At 41.5% G+C, this 17,500-nt stretch overlaps 1 protein-coding gene across 1 annotated transcript in view; it reads left to right on the forward strand.

Moving 5' to 3' along the window:
- Window positions 1-16,598: 16,598 nt before the first annotated feature.
- Window positions 16,599-17,500, forward strand: part of LOC125033955 — a 3,505-nt gene continuing 2,603 nt past the window's right edge. Inside the window, exon 1 of the mRNA XM_047625549.1 lies at window positions 16,599-16,843. Coding sequence (XP_047481505.1) covers window positions 16,685-16,843 — 159 coding nt within the window. The 5' untranslated portion in view covers window positions 16,599-16,684. The remainder of the gene's footprint in view (window positions 16,844-17,500) is intronic.

Below are 17,500 nucleotides of genomic sequence, written 5' to 3' on the forward strand. Positions count from 1 at the left end.
CCTCCGCAGAGAGACGGCTGAGGACTCGGCGACGCTCATGGGAAATGGGGCAAGGCGCGAAGGGAGTTTCTGATCCCCCGTGAGGTGCTGTAGCCGCGGTGGATACAGAGGTTTGTTGTAATATACATTTTCCGTTGTGCTATTGGCTAAGGAAGGAGAGGCGAGGGAGACAGCGAGGAGGAGCGCAACCATTCCTTTGGCTGCCATTCTTTTGGAAGTTCCGCAGGGCTATGAAGAGCAGGAGAAATCTTGCTTTGCAATTGTAAGTATTATTGTGTGTATTTGTGTCTTTGTCAAGTTACATGTAAGAAAGGTAAATCTACCATGCTTATGGTTCTCGATTAGACATTTTATTGAAACTTGATTAGTGAAGCATCAATATTACAAAGGAGATATTATCTGTCCTTAATAATGGTATTTCCGGAGACGATAGGTTCTTATTAGAAAATAGTATAACCAAATGTTAAATCCGCAAGTACCTAAAAAATAAAATATGATCTCTGCTTTAGTTTTACACATAGTACTGCCTTAAGAGCAACATGGTCATGTCTGTTTTTATTAGAAACTGCAGTTTCCAGCTACATAGCAAAAAAGGTTGACTGAAATCATTGTACTCGCCGTCCACATCACTTTATAATAATATAAATCATTATATTCATCATTCTCCGGGAAAAGTTAAAAGTCCTTTAGAAAATTAAGGTTTGTGATATTTCTTTGCCAGATTTTCGTTAACCAACAGGTAAACTGCCTCTTAATAGGGGACCGGACCCCCTGGAATGAAATATCTATAGCACCCTATCTAACACCCATATCACTGTCTTCATTCCCCTTGGAGTCTACAAAAAATATTTTCTCTCCTCCTTAATTCTCAAAGGAAATTTAAAGTGAACATCATTAAAATGATATTTACGAGCTTCAGGTTAACCGAAAACCAACATAGTGGAAACTTTTCAGTATCTTAGAGTCTATGTATACCCACCGTCTCAGGTTTTTCTCAGATGGTCCGCGTGAAGTGGGACTCACCTTGGAACTGCGCTTCACACCTCTACGCGTTTTATTATATAAATGAGGGTTGTATCTGAGAGGAAAGCTTATTGGCTGCTGGACAGAAGAGAGTGGAATGTGATTGGTTGAAAAAAAGGGTTTGAAATGTTGAGTGGACATGACGGTTTGTCTGAGACGCCCCGAAGCCTTGTCTAATATTAATCGGAAAGTAAAGTTGCGAGTGTGGAAGAATGCATATTTGAAATTTGGGCTAAAAAATGAGTAATATCCAGTTCCTTTAAGCCCCCCGCACACACACACACACACACACACACACACACACACACACACACACACACTCACACACACACACACACACACACACACACAAACACACACACACTCACTCAGTCTCTCACTCACAATATATATGTATATTTGTGTGTGTGTGTGTGTGTGTGTGTGTGTGTGTGTGTGTATGTGTGGATGTGTGTTACTTGTGTGTATGAGATCGTGAGCGTGTGTGTGAATTGAAATATTTTGGTGCAACGAGAAGTGTTAAAAGGCTTGGATCGAATACAGGCAAATAGACTTTTTTGACATTTTATATTTAATCAATAACCTTTTATTCATTCCTAATTTGAGTTAAATAGTTTTGGGAAACAATTTAAATATATCTCATCGAAGCATTTCAGCAATTTTTATCATATCAGTATAAGTCATAGGGGAAATTTCAGAATATTTTTAATATTATTATTATTATTACTATTATTATTATTATTATTATTATTATTATTATTAGTATTAGTATTATTATTATTATTATTATTATTATTATTATTATCATTATTAGCATTCCGAGTGATTAAGTGAATATTTTCGCTTTAAGAGTTACTCAGCCTTAGCTCCATAACGGCATTCATAGACTGCGTAAACGGTTTTGTGTGTTATATTCTATATGCATATGTTCACTTCTTTCACTATATGCTTCAGATGGTGATAAGACAGGGATGTCCTTTATAGCAATGGACGCTCCTCGACTTGCTTCGCTATGCAGAGGAATGAAGAAACCTTAAGAGAAAATAAAGACAAGATAGATTGCATTTAGGAAACCAGAGAAAGAGTGTGAACGTAGAGCAAAGACAAATAACAAAAGAAAAAAAAATCAGGTCATTCGCCGAGGAGGGAGTGGACGAAGGAGGGCCAGAGATACCTTGATTTTAAAAAGGTCAAGGACTGAAAAAGGGGTTATAAAAGGTCAGGATATTAAACAAAGGCAATTCTGGGCCCATACTTTAGGAGGAAAAAGACAAATTGATTCGGGAGAAAGGTTCACGATAATGTAACGATATAAAAACAAAAAGACAGAGTAAACATATTCTAGTCAAAAGGTTAAGCATTATAAGTACATCATTTATAATAAACTAAAAATACCAATGAATGGTGAAATTGGAAGTGTTTAGGTAAATGGAGGAGTTACAGAGTTATCACTCTCCTTGTTCATACTTCATTTTTTTTTTTAGAATACCATTACTCCACAAGCAAAGATTATCGTGATAGTTGCTGATACAGTTATGAATGAGAGTGAACATTTTCACAAAGAAGATGAGTAACTGATATTTCCGTTCTTTAGCCTTCATGTAGAGATACAATGGATCTACTTCAAGTGTGTGCTGTAGAATCCCTTGTTATACTTCGTCCTATGTAATATATTGAGGGAGTTTGATGTTACCGCGCTCATGGACAACTCTGGCGTCAGCGGGATATATACAGAAGCACTTTTTTTTTTACTGAATTTATTACTTGCACCTGTTTCGAATCACATTGCTGTCCTGGCTTTTCTACGTGACGCAGAATAACACTGGCTGGCATTCGTTGTTTGCGTTGTATAGCTTGTCGCGTCCTTTGCATAATTTGCAATGCTGTTTATCTGCTCTTATTAATCTATTCGTGTGTTTATTCGTCTGCTCATACAGATTGTTTATTCTTATTTTTTGTCCTTTTTTTCTCGTATTTGTTTTTTCTTCTTCTTTTGTTATTTTGTTTTTTATTTGCTGGAGACACCAGGTTGCGTTGCAGAGAGTCATGACCTCACGATTTCCTAAATGATAACTTTTCCAAGAAATTGAATTCAGGGAGAAGAGGGGGTTTGCATTGAAAATGATTATTTGTTTTTATGATATCAATACTGAACGATTTTAGCATTCATCCGCCACTTAAGGGACTCGCATCAGAGATATACGGACTGCATAATTGCTTACACTACATTCGGTTGCCTTTTAGCAACTAGAAGCTGTAAAAAAGAACAAACACTTCAACAACACACACACACACACACACACACACACACACACACACACACACATATACATACACATATACATGATATATGGATAGATATAGATATATCCATAGATAGATAGGCTTTAATATTTCTCTCACCTCCGGGATTTGAACACATAACTTAACAGGAAGAAGTGCCGTGAGCATTGTTATGCAATATTCCTGTGGGAAATGGCCATGACTGTGGAAGATGCAGGCGCAGCAGACTACGATTATCCTCGACACAGCACAACGCCAACGCGACAAAACCACGTTGTGTTACGTTGTTTTGATGTCAACGGTGCAGATGCAAAAATCCTGTCACTGTCATACCAAGTTGCCACGTACAGTAGTAATGTTCGTAAAGATAAGCCAGACATGCGAAGCTGAACCTCGCCCGGGCTATGCCTAGGAAGGGAGCCCGGCGGAATGTTCGTATTCATTCATTCATTTTGTCACGTATTGACAATATATTAATCATAATACGTATAACTTTTATAATTAAACAAACAAACTTAACGTACCATATGAAAATAATGGTAAACTTATGGTGATGGGTACTTAGGTCCGGCAAACAAGCATAAACAAGGATAAAAAAGCGTGGACAAGCGTGACGTCACAGCCAAGGAGGACTAAGTTGCGCGGGAAGCAGCCGAGGTGGTGAGGTGGCGAAGGTGCTGACGGCAGACGGGTGGTGAGCTTCACTTGCTCCACACTACCCATACAAGGGCAGACCCAACCCTGACTGAAAAGGTTCCTGTACCTCAGCAGCGGAATATTTGATACGCCCAATATTAAAGAAATAGCCAAAATAAAAAGATATTTCTTCTATTAATGCTTTTGACTTGTGCTCCCAAAATTCCCATAAAGGCATAAGGTCGTCTCTTAAACAGAGCAAGAACTCGAGACATAACATTTAGCGCATGAACAGGGACGACCTTCGTAGAAAGTCCTTTAAAAAAAGGGGGGAATTGGAGCATGGAGACAGAAAGAAAGGAAGGAAGAAAGAGCATGGAAGCAGAAAGAGATTGACGATGAAGAAAAAAGGAGACAATTTGAAACTGCGAAGATTGAAGCAGAGTTAAAGAAAGAAGAATTGAAGATAAGGCAGCTGGAGTTAAAAAGAGAACACAAAGGTAAAGTACCCCAAATTACCTTTATTCAATGATAAGTGCGATAACATTGATGCATACCTTCAACGGTTTGAAAGGTTTGCCAGGAATGCAGAATGGCCTGAAGAAGTGTGGGCCATCAGTTTAGCCTCTTTATTGCAAGGTAAAGCCCTGGATATATATCACCAATTAACCCCTTCAGAAGCAAATAATTTTGAGCTGGTAAAATCAGCACTATTAAAGGGATTTGATTGCACTGCTGAGGGCTTTAGAACTAAATTTAGAAACTGCAAATTTTCTATGGGTGAGACTGCTAAACAATTAATAGCAAGAATGACAAAACTGTTTGAGAGGTGGACTGAGATGGCGGAATGTGAAAAAGAATACGAGGTTTTAAAGGAACTGATCATAAGAGAGCAATTTCTATCCTCGTGTGACCGTAACCTGAGAGTATTCCTGAAAGAGCGATCTCTGAGAACCCTACAAGAGCTACAGGAGAACGCTGATCGCTTCCTCGAGGCCCACGGAAACCAAGGGACTCGAGCGACAACACACCAGTCGCAAGGTATTCCGCCCTCCTCAGCCCTCCACGCCCAGCATCCCAACAACGGAAAAAGGCGCAGTTTGGGGCCAGGTAACTTGCTTCATTTGTAATAAACGGGGACATAGGGCATGGGAATGTTATTTCAGGCCACCGAATGTCCGAGGAAAAACGAGCAAACCACAGCCGAGGAAGGAAGATACAGCCGCCCCTGTAAGCAGTGTTGTAGTTGCACCAGAAACTAATGGGAAATGGAATCGAGGAGAAGCAAAGGAGAGCGAAAAGAAAGCTGTAGATGGAGAGGAATTGTGTGGAGGAACTCTAGCCAAAGGTAAGGAGAAGTTGAAGACTTCCAGAGGAGAAGTTGAAGGAAGAAAAGTCGTAGTACTGAGGGACACGGGATGTTCAACAGTGTTGGTAAGGAGAAGTCTGGTTCCGTCGTCTAAGTTGACTGGCAAGGAAGTGGGAATAATGATGGCAAATTCAGAAATTTATTACTACCCTGAAGCAATGATTGATGTCAAGACCCCCTATTATGTTGGGAGGGTGAGTGCCGTGTGTCTACCACAGCCCCTGTATGACTTGATAATCGGGGAAATACCAGGAGTGACTACAGGTGAGGACGACGCACGACCGGAAACATGTGGTGTGATGACGAGAATGCAGACCAGATTAGAAAGTGAATGTAAAAGGAAGACGCCAGTGTTGAAGATAGCAGAGGTTACAAAAATGTTGAACACAAATATAAAGAAGACTCAAGAGGAGGATAAAACTTTGGATGGAATTCGGATATACGCACAAAAAGGTAAAGTTTTTAAAAGAATGAAAAATAATGAAATATCTAAATTTCTTTTGAAAAGAGGATTGCTGTCTGAATACTACCGCCGCTACATCGAGAACTACGCAAGCATCGCCGCGCCGCTGACGGAGCTGGTTAAGCAGAGCGCCCCGTCCAAGGTCACGTGGCGAGAAGAGCACCAGTGCGCATTCGACAGGTTGAAATATGCGCTGACAGATAAACCTATCCTTAAACTTCCAGACATTAATAACCCTTTCATCCTCAGAACAGACGCTTCAGAAGTGGGTTTGGGAGCTGTGCTTTTACAGGAAGATGCTGGCGAGAAACTCCCCGTGGCGTATGCCAGCCGAAAACTGTCTAACACGGAGCAAAAATATTCTGTGATCGAACGAGAGTGTCTGGCGGTGGTGTGGGCAACCAAGAAATTCTACAAATTCCTGTACGGGTCGCGAGTTCTACCTCGAAACGGACCACCAACCTCTCATTTACCTGGATACAGCAAAGTCGTTAAACGGTCGCTTGATGAGGTGGGCGCTGGCTCTACAAGAATACAGGATGATCATTCGTTATATTCGCGGCAGTGAAAATGTTGGTGCAGATTTCTTAAGCAGAAATCCTAGTGTTAAGTGTTAATGGAACCTAGTGTTCAAGTGTTAAGTGTTAAGAAACTAAATTTCTTTTATTTAAATGGGGAGGCATTGTCACGTATTGACAATATATTAATCATAATACGTATAAGTTTTATAAATTAAACAAACTTAACGTACCATATGAAAATAATGGTAAACTTATGGTGATGGGTACTTAGGTCCGGCAAACAAGCATAAACAAGGATAAAAAAGCGTGGACAAGCGTGACGTCACAGCCAAGGAGGACTAAGTTGCGCGGGAAGCAGCCGAGGTGTTGAGGTGGCGAAGGTGCTGACGGCAGACGGGTGGTGAGCTTCACTTGCTCCACACTAGCCATACAAGGGCAGACCCAACCCTGACTGAAAAGGTTCCTGTATTTGATACGCCCAATATTAAAGAAATAGCCAAAATAAGAAGATATTTCTTCTATTAATGCTTTTGACTTGTGCTCCCAAAATTCCCATAAAGGCATAAGGTCGTCTCTTAAACAGAGCAAGAACTCGAGACATAACACATTTGAAATTTGCGAAGTAGATCTTCGCCCGGGCCTTCCACATGTATAATTTGCCTGCTTCATGTCACCTCTGCTGTACCAATAGCGTAGCAACTCGTCCCGGCATCGCACGAACGTTACAGACACCGGGAATTGCGTCCGTGGTGGAAATCTTCGTTCGGTAGTTCCTGTAAAGTCCCCGTCTTTTGAGTTTGTACAGTTTTTGTTTTTCGCTGACGGAAGAAAGGGGGAAGAGGATTTTGGAGGAGCGAGTGCCAGATGATATAAAACACAACAAATAAACAAGAATCAATACTTCCTTCGCACATGCATGCATACACAGACATTAGCTATCTATCTATAGATATATCTATATCTATCCATATATCATGTATATGTATATATATATGTCTGTGTGTGTGTGTGTGTGTGTGTGTGAGTGTGTGTGTGTTTACATATATACACATTCATATACAAACGTGTATATATACATATATATATATATATATATATATATATATATATATATCCATATACAAACATGTATATGTGTGTATATATATATATGTATATTCAAATAAATAGATAGAGAGATAGATGGATATAGATATTCATTTACAAACATGTATAAATACATGTGTGTGTGTGTGTCTGTGTGTGTCTGTGTGTCTGTGTGTGTCTGTGTGTGTGTGTCTGTGTGTGTGTCTGTGTGTGTGTGTGTCTCTGTGTGTGTGTGTCTGTGTGTGTGTGTGTCTGTGTGTGTGTGTGTCTGTGTGTGTGTGTGTCTCTGTGTGTGTGTGTGTCTCTGTGTGTGTGTGTGTCTGTGTGTGTGTGTGTCTGTGTGTGTGTGTGTCTGTGTGTGTGTGTGTCTGTGTGTGTGTGTGTCTGTGTGTGTGTGTGTCTGTGTGTGTGTGTGTCTGTGTGTGTGTGTGTCTGTGTGTGTGTGTGTCTGTGTGTGTGTGTGTCTGTGTGTGTGTGTGTCTGTGTGTGTGTGTGTGTCTGTGTGTGTGTGTGTGTCTGTGTGTGTGTGTGTGTGTGTGTATGTGTGTGTGTGTGTGTGCGTTTATTTATTCGTGAAATTGTTTATACACACACACACACACACACACACACACACACACACATACACACACACACACACTAACACACACACTAACACACACACACACACACACTAACACACATACACACATACACACATATATATATATACATATATATACACAAACAGAGCGACAGTATGTGTATGTCCTTTTACAGTATAAACGCCAGTCAACTAATTCCATCACTTTGCACTTCCGCGAGAGATCAACCTTTCATCTAACCCGAACAAGTTACGTATTTGTTGACATTTACAGTCAGCAATGATGTGTACAGTCTCCTCCCTTTGAAGCTTGTCTACCAATAACAAACATTCATAACACGTTAACCGACCAATAAAGAACGTTTTTTTTCCAAAGGCCAGTTCCCTCCTCCTCTTTTACAATGTTACAAAAGGGCCGTGTTGCTGCGGACCGAGACCTTGACAGTGCCCAAAGGTATACTTACAGTACCTACTCCCTGTTCTTCTTGGCAGTTGTTGTTGACCCCTTTAACCTGGCGGTGGGAGTGAGTGATTGATCATAAGTAGTTTTGTTTAACATTAATAACATATCTGAAGAGCTGTTCTGTGTGCACGTGTATGTAGGTATTTAACTAATTAAGTCGTGTATTGAGATATAATTCCTACCTTAACTTTCCACAGGAGGAGAATGGCTGTGACACGACCGACCGCGTTTCTCCTCCTCGCTCTCTCTCTCTCCTCTTCCTCCGTGACCAGCCATTCGAGGGAAAATTTCAACGTCTCACAGTTGTCATACAACTATACGCACCGACAGCTTCCCTGCCACACCACCCTCGCCACTAAGGAAGAGTGCGTGGCAGAGAATGAGGAGACCGAGGTTCTGCAGTCTCTGAGGGCGCTGCTGGCGACAGTTGTCAAAGAGGAGCTGAGTCACTGCATTCTCGTGATCGCGGCAGACCAGGGGTTCCAAGACTCTGTGATTCTGGCGGATTTGCTGCGGCTGCCCAATTTGCGGCAGGTCCGTGGCAGACGGAGAACCTTTCTGATGAACAGAATGTCACAGAAGAATTATTAAACTGCGTACTTCGGTGTTTCTAAGAGCTTCCCTCCTTCAGGTGGTGGAGGTGGTGACGGCAGAGGACTTCTACGGGTTGCTGTGGAAGGCGTCGCAGTGTCTCGGCTTCGTGTTCCTGCTGCAGGACCCGACTCCCTTCCTCGAGTTCGTCAACATCGATGAGGATCCGTGGGCCTTCAGTGGAAAGTGAGAAAATACCATCAGTTTTCAAGTTTATATCTATATTCATAACTCTCCCCAGCCACTTATTCAGAAATTCATCACTAACTCATAAGGTACAACAATATTTACACACTACCGCTTGACCATACCCTATAATTTCCTAACGTCTCAGGCACGTCATCGTAGGAGCGACCAAGAGTCAGCTACAGATGATAGCACACTCGAAGAAAGGAATGAAGACGGAGCACATCATAGGACTCGTCCAGGTCAGGTCACAGGAAGCGATGGTCCTAGGTCGCTTCGTCGCTGTCTCATATTCATTTATTTGAAGATTTCTTAAAATGTTCACAGATGATTAGAGAAAAATATATTTTAAATGTTTATTGCCTCATGGAATGTTAACAATGTTTGTGATAGTTACAAGTATCTATCGCGTACGAATTTAAAACATAATTTAAATGCATGAACAGAATTGCAATTAATAAACAATACTAAAATTAGATGTACCTTTGACAAAATGTATAGCGGTGTTTGCCAAAAATGCAAATAATGATATTAATGATAATAATAGTAATGCTAATAATAATAGTAGTAGTAGTAGCAATAATAACGATAATAATAATGATAATAATGATAACAATAATGATTATATCAATAATAGTAATAATAACCATAATAATGATAATAATGATAATAATGATGATGCCAATAACGACAATAATAACATTACTACTACTATTACTACTAATAATAATAACAATAATGATAATTATTATTATTGATACTAAAATACATACCTAAATCAATAAATAAACATTGCACAATGCTTCCACCAATTTTTCAAGTGAGATGCATCTTTTTTCCATCAGATAAATAGGAACGGAGATTGGAACATTTACATGAACCAGCTGTTCTGGGGGCCTGGAGTGGTGGTCGGGAACAGGTGGCACCAAGGAGCCTTCACCAGTGCCAGTGACCTTTTCCCGGATAAGGTGTCGGACCTGAGGGGGGCGACGATAAAGGTCTGATTAGCTTATCGATACGTAGGAGGGGGGAAGGGAGGGAGGGAGATAGGGAGGGAGGGAAGGAGGTAGGGAGGGAGGGAAGGAGGGAAGGAGGTAGGGAGGGAGGGAAGGAGGTAGGGAAGGAGGGAGGGAGATAGGGAGGGAGGGAAGGAGGTAGGGAGGGAGGGAAGGAGATAGGGAGGGAGGGAGGGAGATAGGGAGGGAGGGAAGGAGGTAGGGAGGGAGGGAGGGAGATAGGGAGGGAGGGAAGGAGGTAGGGAGGGAGGGAAGGAGGGAAGGAGATAGGGAGGGAGGGAAGGAGGTAGGGAAGGAGGGAGGGAGATAGGGAGCGAAGGAAGGAGGTAGGGAGGGAGGGAAGGAGATAGGGAGGGAGGGAGGGAGATAGGGAGGGAGGGAAGGAGGTAGGGAGGGAGGGAGGGAGATAGGGAGGGAGGGAAGGAGGTAGGGAGGATGGAAGAGAGATAGGGAGGGAGGGAAGGAGGTAGGGAGGGAGGGAAAGAGGTAGGGAGGGAGGGAGGGAGATAGGGAGGGAGGGAAGGAGGGAGGGAGGGAGGGAGGGAGGGAGGGAGGGAGGGAGGGAGGGAAGGAGGTAGGGAGGGAGGGAGGGAGGGAGGGAGGGAGGGAAGGGAGGGAGGAAGGGAGGAAGGAGGAGAAGGAGGGGGTGAGGGAGATGGGGAGAGAGAGAAGAAGGGAGGGAGGGAGAGGAAGGAGGGAGCGAGGGAGGGAGGGAGGGAGGGAGGGCAGGAAGAAGGGAGGGAAGGGACGGAGGAAGGGAAGGTGGGAGGGAGGGAGATAGGGAGGGAGGGAAGGAGGTAGGGAGGGAGGAAGGGAGGAAGGAGGAGAAGGAGGGGGTGAGGGAGATGGGAAGAGAGAGAAGAAGGGAGGGAGGGAGGGAAGGAGGGAGCGAGGGACGGAGGGCAGGAAGAAGGGAGGGAAGGGACGGAGGAAGGGAGAGAGCGAGATAAGTAGGTGGGTGGGTAGATAGGTAGGTGAGAAGGTAAATAGATAGGTAAATGGATGAATGGGTAAGTGGGTAGGTAGTTATACAGGTAAATAGATAATAGTTAAAGCAATATCATTCATATCATCATTATTTTTTATAGAAATATGATCATTGTCATCTTATCTATAAAAATCTTTATTGATTGTCTTCATTATTGCCTATACACACGACCATTACTATGATTATTAGTAACATATCATTATAATCATTATCAGTATAATTATCATCATTATCATCATCATCATCATTATCACCTTAATCATTAGCAATATAATTATCATCGTCGTCATCATAATCATCATCATCATCTTAATCATTATCAACATAATTATCATCATCATCATCATTAGCACACTTATAACCATTGTAATTATTGAGTCATTATGGTTCTCTTTATTCGGTTAGGTTAGGTTAGATTTCTTTCTTACTACGTTTTTTCTTCTTCTTTCACGTGTCCTTAATCTTTTCTTTTTTTTCTCTCTCTCTCTCTCCCTCTGTCTTTCAAATCATTTTTATCCTTTGTTTATTAATTCTCCTTGTTTCTCGTTCACCTTCGTCTTTGTTGTTGTTTTTATTTTTATTTTAATATATTTTCCTTCGTTCATTCTAGCTTTCCCTACTCCCAATTCTTTCTTTTTTCTCTAATCTTTCTTTCTTTCTTTCTTTCTTTGTAGAATCTACATTTTCATTTCCATTCTTTGTCTTTCTTCTTTTTGTTTTGTTGTTGTTCTTTTACGTTCCTTCTATCTTTACCTCTGGTCTTTAATTTTCCTTTTTACGTTCCTTCTATCTTTCCATTCCCCTTATCCCTTCTTTCTTGTATTTCCGTCTTTTCTTCTACCACTTTCATTCATGTTCCGTGATTCTCATTCTCAATCTTTCTCGCCTTCCATTAATCCGTCTTTTTTTATTCCTCTTTCATCCTCCATTCTATCTCCCCATTTTTATCACCCCTCTCTGTCTCTTCTCATCTCCCATTACAACCCACCAGGTGATCTCCTTCGAATACGCTCCTCACGTGTTTTACGTCAAGAACAGCACGCAGATGTACGGGCGCGATGTCGAGGTGATCAGGGCGGTCGCTAAGGTCCTCAACTTCACCGCCGTCTTCGAGGAGCCGCCACTGGGTAACTTCAGGAAGCTGAGTTTTCAGAAAGCTCAGTAAATCGAGGGTTGGGAGTCCGTTCAGCTTCTCGGGTGTCTTTCAGGAAACGCTGAATGATATAGCTCTAATTCTGAAAGTTCGATAAGTAGATTGTAATGAAATAACTATTGTATAAATTTCTCCCTTGTGATTCAAGAGACCCTAAAAGATAAAATATGAAAATGTAAAGTTTGGCAAATATGATAGGAGGACGGTAGCTCTAGCCTCAAGTTCCGGCTGTTGTTTATGTCAATTTCACGGTCACCAACTTCCAACTTTCCAGCTAAGTTCAATAGATAGATAAAAAGAAGTCAGTTATAACTTAGCTGGCGTTGAAAAGCCGTTATAGTATGCATAATTTTTTATGTCAAAGCATAATTATTGTTGTTTCAAAATATTTACAATTATAATAGTTTATTATTATATCAATATTTACATTCATGTTTAAACTAGAATATGAATAGAAAGTAAACAAAGGCATAGACCATGGTTTCTCAATTGACTGACAGATCAAGTAGCCGCCTATTTCAAGTTGTTGAGGCCGCAGACCCCGTGAATAATCGGAGAAATGTCGAATTCTAATTAGCTTCATTCATTCTCTTCCGACTTTTCTTGCTCTTTTTTTTATTCTCTATAACATGAAACATTAGCAAGAGTGATCCATAGCGAGCTTCCGCGGTCATGATTTGTTATTATGCCTCTATTCCACGGGGCAGAGCCGATGGTTCTTTTCGCAGTGTAACCAACACGGATGGGTGGGTTGATTCCAACCCACTGATAACCGTTGGATTCCAGTGAAATATATGGGTAGCCTAACATTAGCTTTACTGATCTTTATTGAGATACATGACTCGAACGTGTCGACAAAAGGACCAACGTCTTCCCCCGGATGCTGACAGAGGGAAGATAATGCCTTCAAGAAGACTATTGGAGTGTGCACCCCCCCCCCCCCCCCTGCCCCATCTTATGCGTCTTCTTTCTCTTTGGCTGGTGCAAAGTAGCATAATATTTATCATAAGTTGGATATGAGTGCAATTACCTTAACGAGTATTGTAATAGATATAGCGACTTCAGTCTCAGCTAAGAGAAAAACTGGCAACTCGCCCCGGATTCCAATTGTTTTTAATAATCATCGGCTGATGATTAATAGTTGTCTTTACATATGTATATACATATATATTAATTATAGTCATTGAAATTCGTTGTTTTTTATGCGACCTTATTTTCTCAAAACGATTTGGCAAATTGGAGTACACTAGTATCCTTAAATCGGACGCAGTATCGGTTCCACGTCAATCCGATTTTTTTTGTTTCGTCCTATTTCGTTACTTATATTTGTAAGGCATGAGTACGGCTCTTCTTTTTTTTTTCTATCTTTCTTTCTTTATCCATTTCCATATTTTCATGTTGAAAAGAAAAGGATAAACAAAAAAAAAAAAGAAAAAAAAAAACATAAAAAACTCGCTTGTTGAAACAGGATACAAAGATATACCCTTAAAACTGACTGTTCTTCTTCCTTCTCTCCCCCACGTTCTCTCACGTTCAAAATTGGATTCGAAAGTCAACCTAATACAGCATCATACCCGCCCAGGACAGATGTGGGGCAAGCGGCTGCCGAACGGGACGTGGGACGGCCTCGTGGGCTTGTTGGGCCGCAACGAAGCGCACATCGGCGTCGCCAACTCCTTCATCAGCGACAACAACGGCCGGCTCAGAGTGCTGGAGTATTCGCAGCCGTACGATGTCGATGTAAGTGCGCTCTCGCTGTATCGATCGCCCTCTGGTTCTGTTTGTATGTTTGTCTGTTCGTCTGTCTGTCTGTCTGTCAGTTGTCTGTATGTCTGTTGTCTGTATGTCTGTTGTCTGTATGTCTGTTGTCTGTCTGTCTGTTGTCTGTATGTCTGTTGTCTGTATGTCTGTTGTCTGTATGTCTGTTGTCTGTCTGTCTGTCTGTTGTCTGTATGTCTGTTGTCTGTCTGTATGTCTGTCTGTTATCTGTATGTCTGTCTGTCTGTTGTCTGTATCTCTGTCTGTCTGTCTGTTTGTCTGTCTGTCTGTCTGTTCGTCTGTCTGTCTGTCTATTCGTCTGTCTGTCTGTCTGTCTGTTGTCTGTATGTATGTCGTCTGTCTGTCTGTCTGTTGTCTGTATGTCTGTTCGTCTGTCTGTCTGTTGTCTGTATGTCTGTCTGTCTGTTGTCTGTATGTCTGTCGTCTGTCTGTTGTCTGTATGTCTGTTCGTCTGTCTGTCTGTCTGTTGTCTGTCTGTCTGTCTGTGTCTGTATGTCTGTTGTCTGTCGTCTGTCTATCTGTCTGTATGTCTGTCTGATGTCTGTATGTCTGTCTGTCTGTTCGTCTGTCTGTCTGTCTGTCTGTCTGTCTGTTCGTCTGTCTGTCTGTCTCTCTTCAGTTCTCTTCTCTTCTTTACTCTTCTCTCGCCTCGTCTTTCTGTCAGTTTGACTGTTTTCACATGTGTGAGTGTGTGTATATATGTATGCATGTATGTGTGTGTGTGTGTGCGTGTGTGTGTGTGTGTGGTGTGCGTGTGCGTGTGCGTGTGCGTGTGCGTGTGCGTGTGCGTGGGCGTGTGTGTATGTCAACAATTATATAGATACATAAACAATCCAATATAAATAAATATAAATACGCACATATATATATACATATATGTCTGTGTCTATCTATACATCTGTCTATATATGTATGTATTATATATATACAAACATACATACATATAAATGTGTGTTATATACATGTATTATACATATACATCTATAAACATATATGACACGCCTTAACGAGTATATATACACACCCACACACACACACACACACACACACACACACACACACACACACACACACACACATATATATATATGTATGTATATACATATATATGTATGTGTATATATATATATTTGTGTGTGTGACATATACGTCTATATACATATATATGTGATATGTTTGTAGGTTTGTATGTATGTGTGTGTATATGCATATATATATATACATGGTATAAAAACCCACACTGTAAAACTAGATTACTTTTTCAATTAAATCTAGTTTTACAGTGTGGGTTTTTATACCATAGTATCAACACGGCAGTGTGTTTTCTCCTTTCATATATATACATATACATATGTATATACATATACATGTGCAAATGTATGCATATATATTTACATATAAATTATATACATGTCTATTTCCATATATATATGTAATATATATATATATATATATATATATATATATGTATATGTATATATATATATATGCATGTGTATATATATTTATATTATATCCAATTTATATATACATATATATATATGAATGTGTGTATATATGCATATCTGTGTGTGTGTGTGTGTGTGTGTATATATATATAGTTACTTGGATAGATAGTTAAATATAATTAGGAAATATTGCTCTTATATTTCGTCCAATTTCAGGAAAGGAAAAACTGGCAACTCACCCCAGAACTTTGGAGTACTCTGATTCGCCAAATCTATTTAAAAAAACATAATAGTAACATAAAACAATAGAGATCTTATATAAGTTTTAAAATACCAAACATTTGTTGACGTACGTGTGAACTGTCGGCAGATCAGGCTTGAAAAAGAGACGGCGAATCGGAGTGCACCAAAGTCGGGGTGATTCGCCAGTTGTCCATGCCCTGCGTTCCGTTTGGCGCTTCGTACCGCGACGAAGCGATCCATTTCACGGAACGGGTTGTAGCGCGATACCTGAATAACTCACATCTCCCCTGCCCTTGCCCGCCCAACCTCGCCCTTTCGCAGGAGAGCTGCTTTCTGATCCGCTCCGCCGCCGAACTCCCGCGCTGGCAGTCCCTCGCCCTCCCGTTCACGCCGTACGTCTGGCTGGGGGTCGTCGTCGCCTTCGTCTGCACTTCGCCCTTCCTCTTCTGGCTGGCCAAGGGTGGCGAGGCGAGGTGGGTAGGGGAGGGATGTGTGTGTGTGTGTGTGTGTGTGTGTGTGTGTGTGTGTGTGTGTGTGTGTGTGTGTGTGTGTGTGTGTGTGTGTGTGAGTGTGTGTGTGTTTATGGTCATGAATTATTTCAGTTGCATTCCTGCAAAGAGAAAAAGAAAGTAGTGCCAAATATTAGTGTGCATATCCTGAATGAAAACACGTGTGAGTAGTGGCATCCAGAACCCTCTGTCCCTCCAGCAGAGGAGAGAGCTTCAGGAGCCTGGCCGACGCGTACCTGTGCGCGTGGGGGATCCAGTTACGCGAGCCCCATACATTCTACCCCGTGTGCACGTCGACCCGGATTTTCGTGGCATCCTTGTGGTTCTCCTCCGTCATCCTCACCATGGCTTATTCGTCCCACCTGACGGCCTTCCTCACTATCAGGACGAGGCCGGACGTCCTCAAGACCTTCAAGGAACTATATGAAGCCAACATCGACGTTTCCAGCATTGGCGAGTTCTTCAACATCTCTATGGCGGCCACCGGGAACTATCATCTTCAGGTGGGATTTCGTTTTCTTGGACACACAAAATGAAATACCGGGACACGCGTACAGTTGCCTGCACTGGTACACCCATTAACGGTGGACAGTGGAAACGGCAACTCTGTGTTTATTTACATTTTCGTACTACATACTGCTTGAATATAATGGAGTAAATGTAATTTGAAACATTAGTTTACCAAGTTTGAAATTTTATTTTTATTCATCAATGCCATCACAAGTGTCTATGTTTAGATATAACACTTAGGTAACTAGTAATTTATAACCAGCCCTCACTCTGAGCATTGTAGCTTTGGGAAGGGACATGTCGTGCTCGAGGCTTACAGGATATGGCTTGTGAGGCTGGGGTTATGGAATTCCAGTAAATGCCTTGTTATACCATGAAATCAGTAACGGAGGGGTGGCGTAAATTACAATACTTTTTTCGAATAAGCACCCATCTAAAGACTCGAAGGAGATACCTACTGCTCCATGTGGACAAATGTCCAAATTTCTGGACATACATTTTCATGTTCGTGTTTCAATGCTTTAATGAACTGAAATACGCTCAATATAAATTAAAAAGCGAACAGTCTGGCAATTTGGTAACTAATTTGTTGGCGCAACCCAATACGAATTTCTGAACCGTGTCGAATAGTAGAGCGTGCGCCCGCACAC

This window comes from Penaeus chinensis, chromosome 17 (genome assembly GCF_019202785.1).
Source record: "Penaeus chinensis breed Huanghai No. 1 chromosome 17, ASM1920278v2, whole genome shotgun sequence".
Lineage (NCBI taxonomy): Eukaryota > Metazoa > Arthropoda > Malacostraca > Decapoda > Penaeidae > Penaeus > Penaeus chinensis.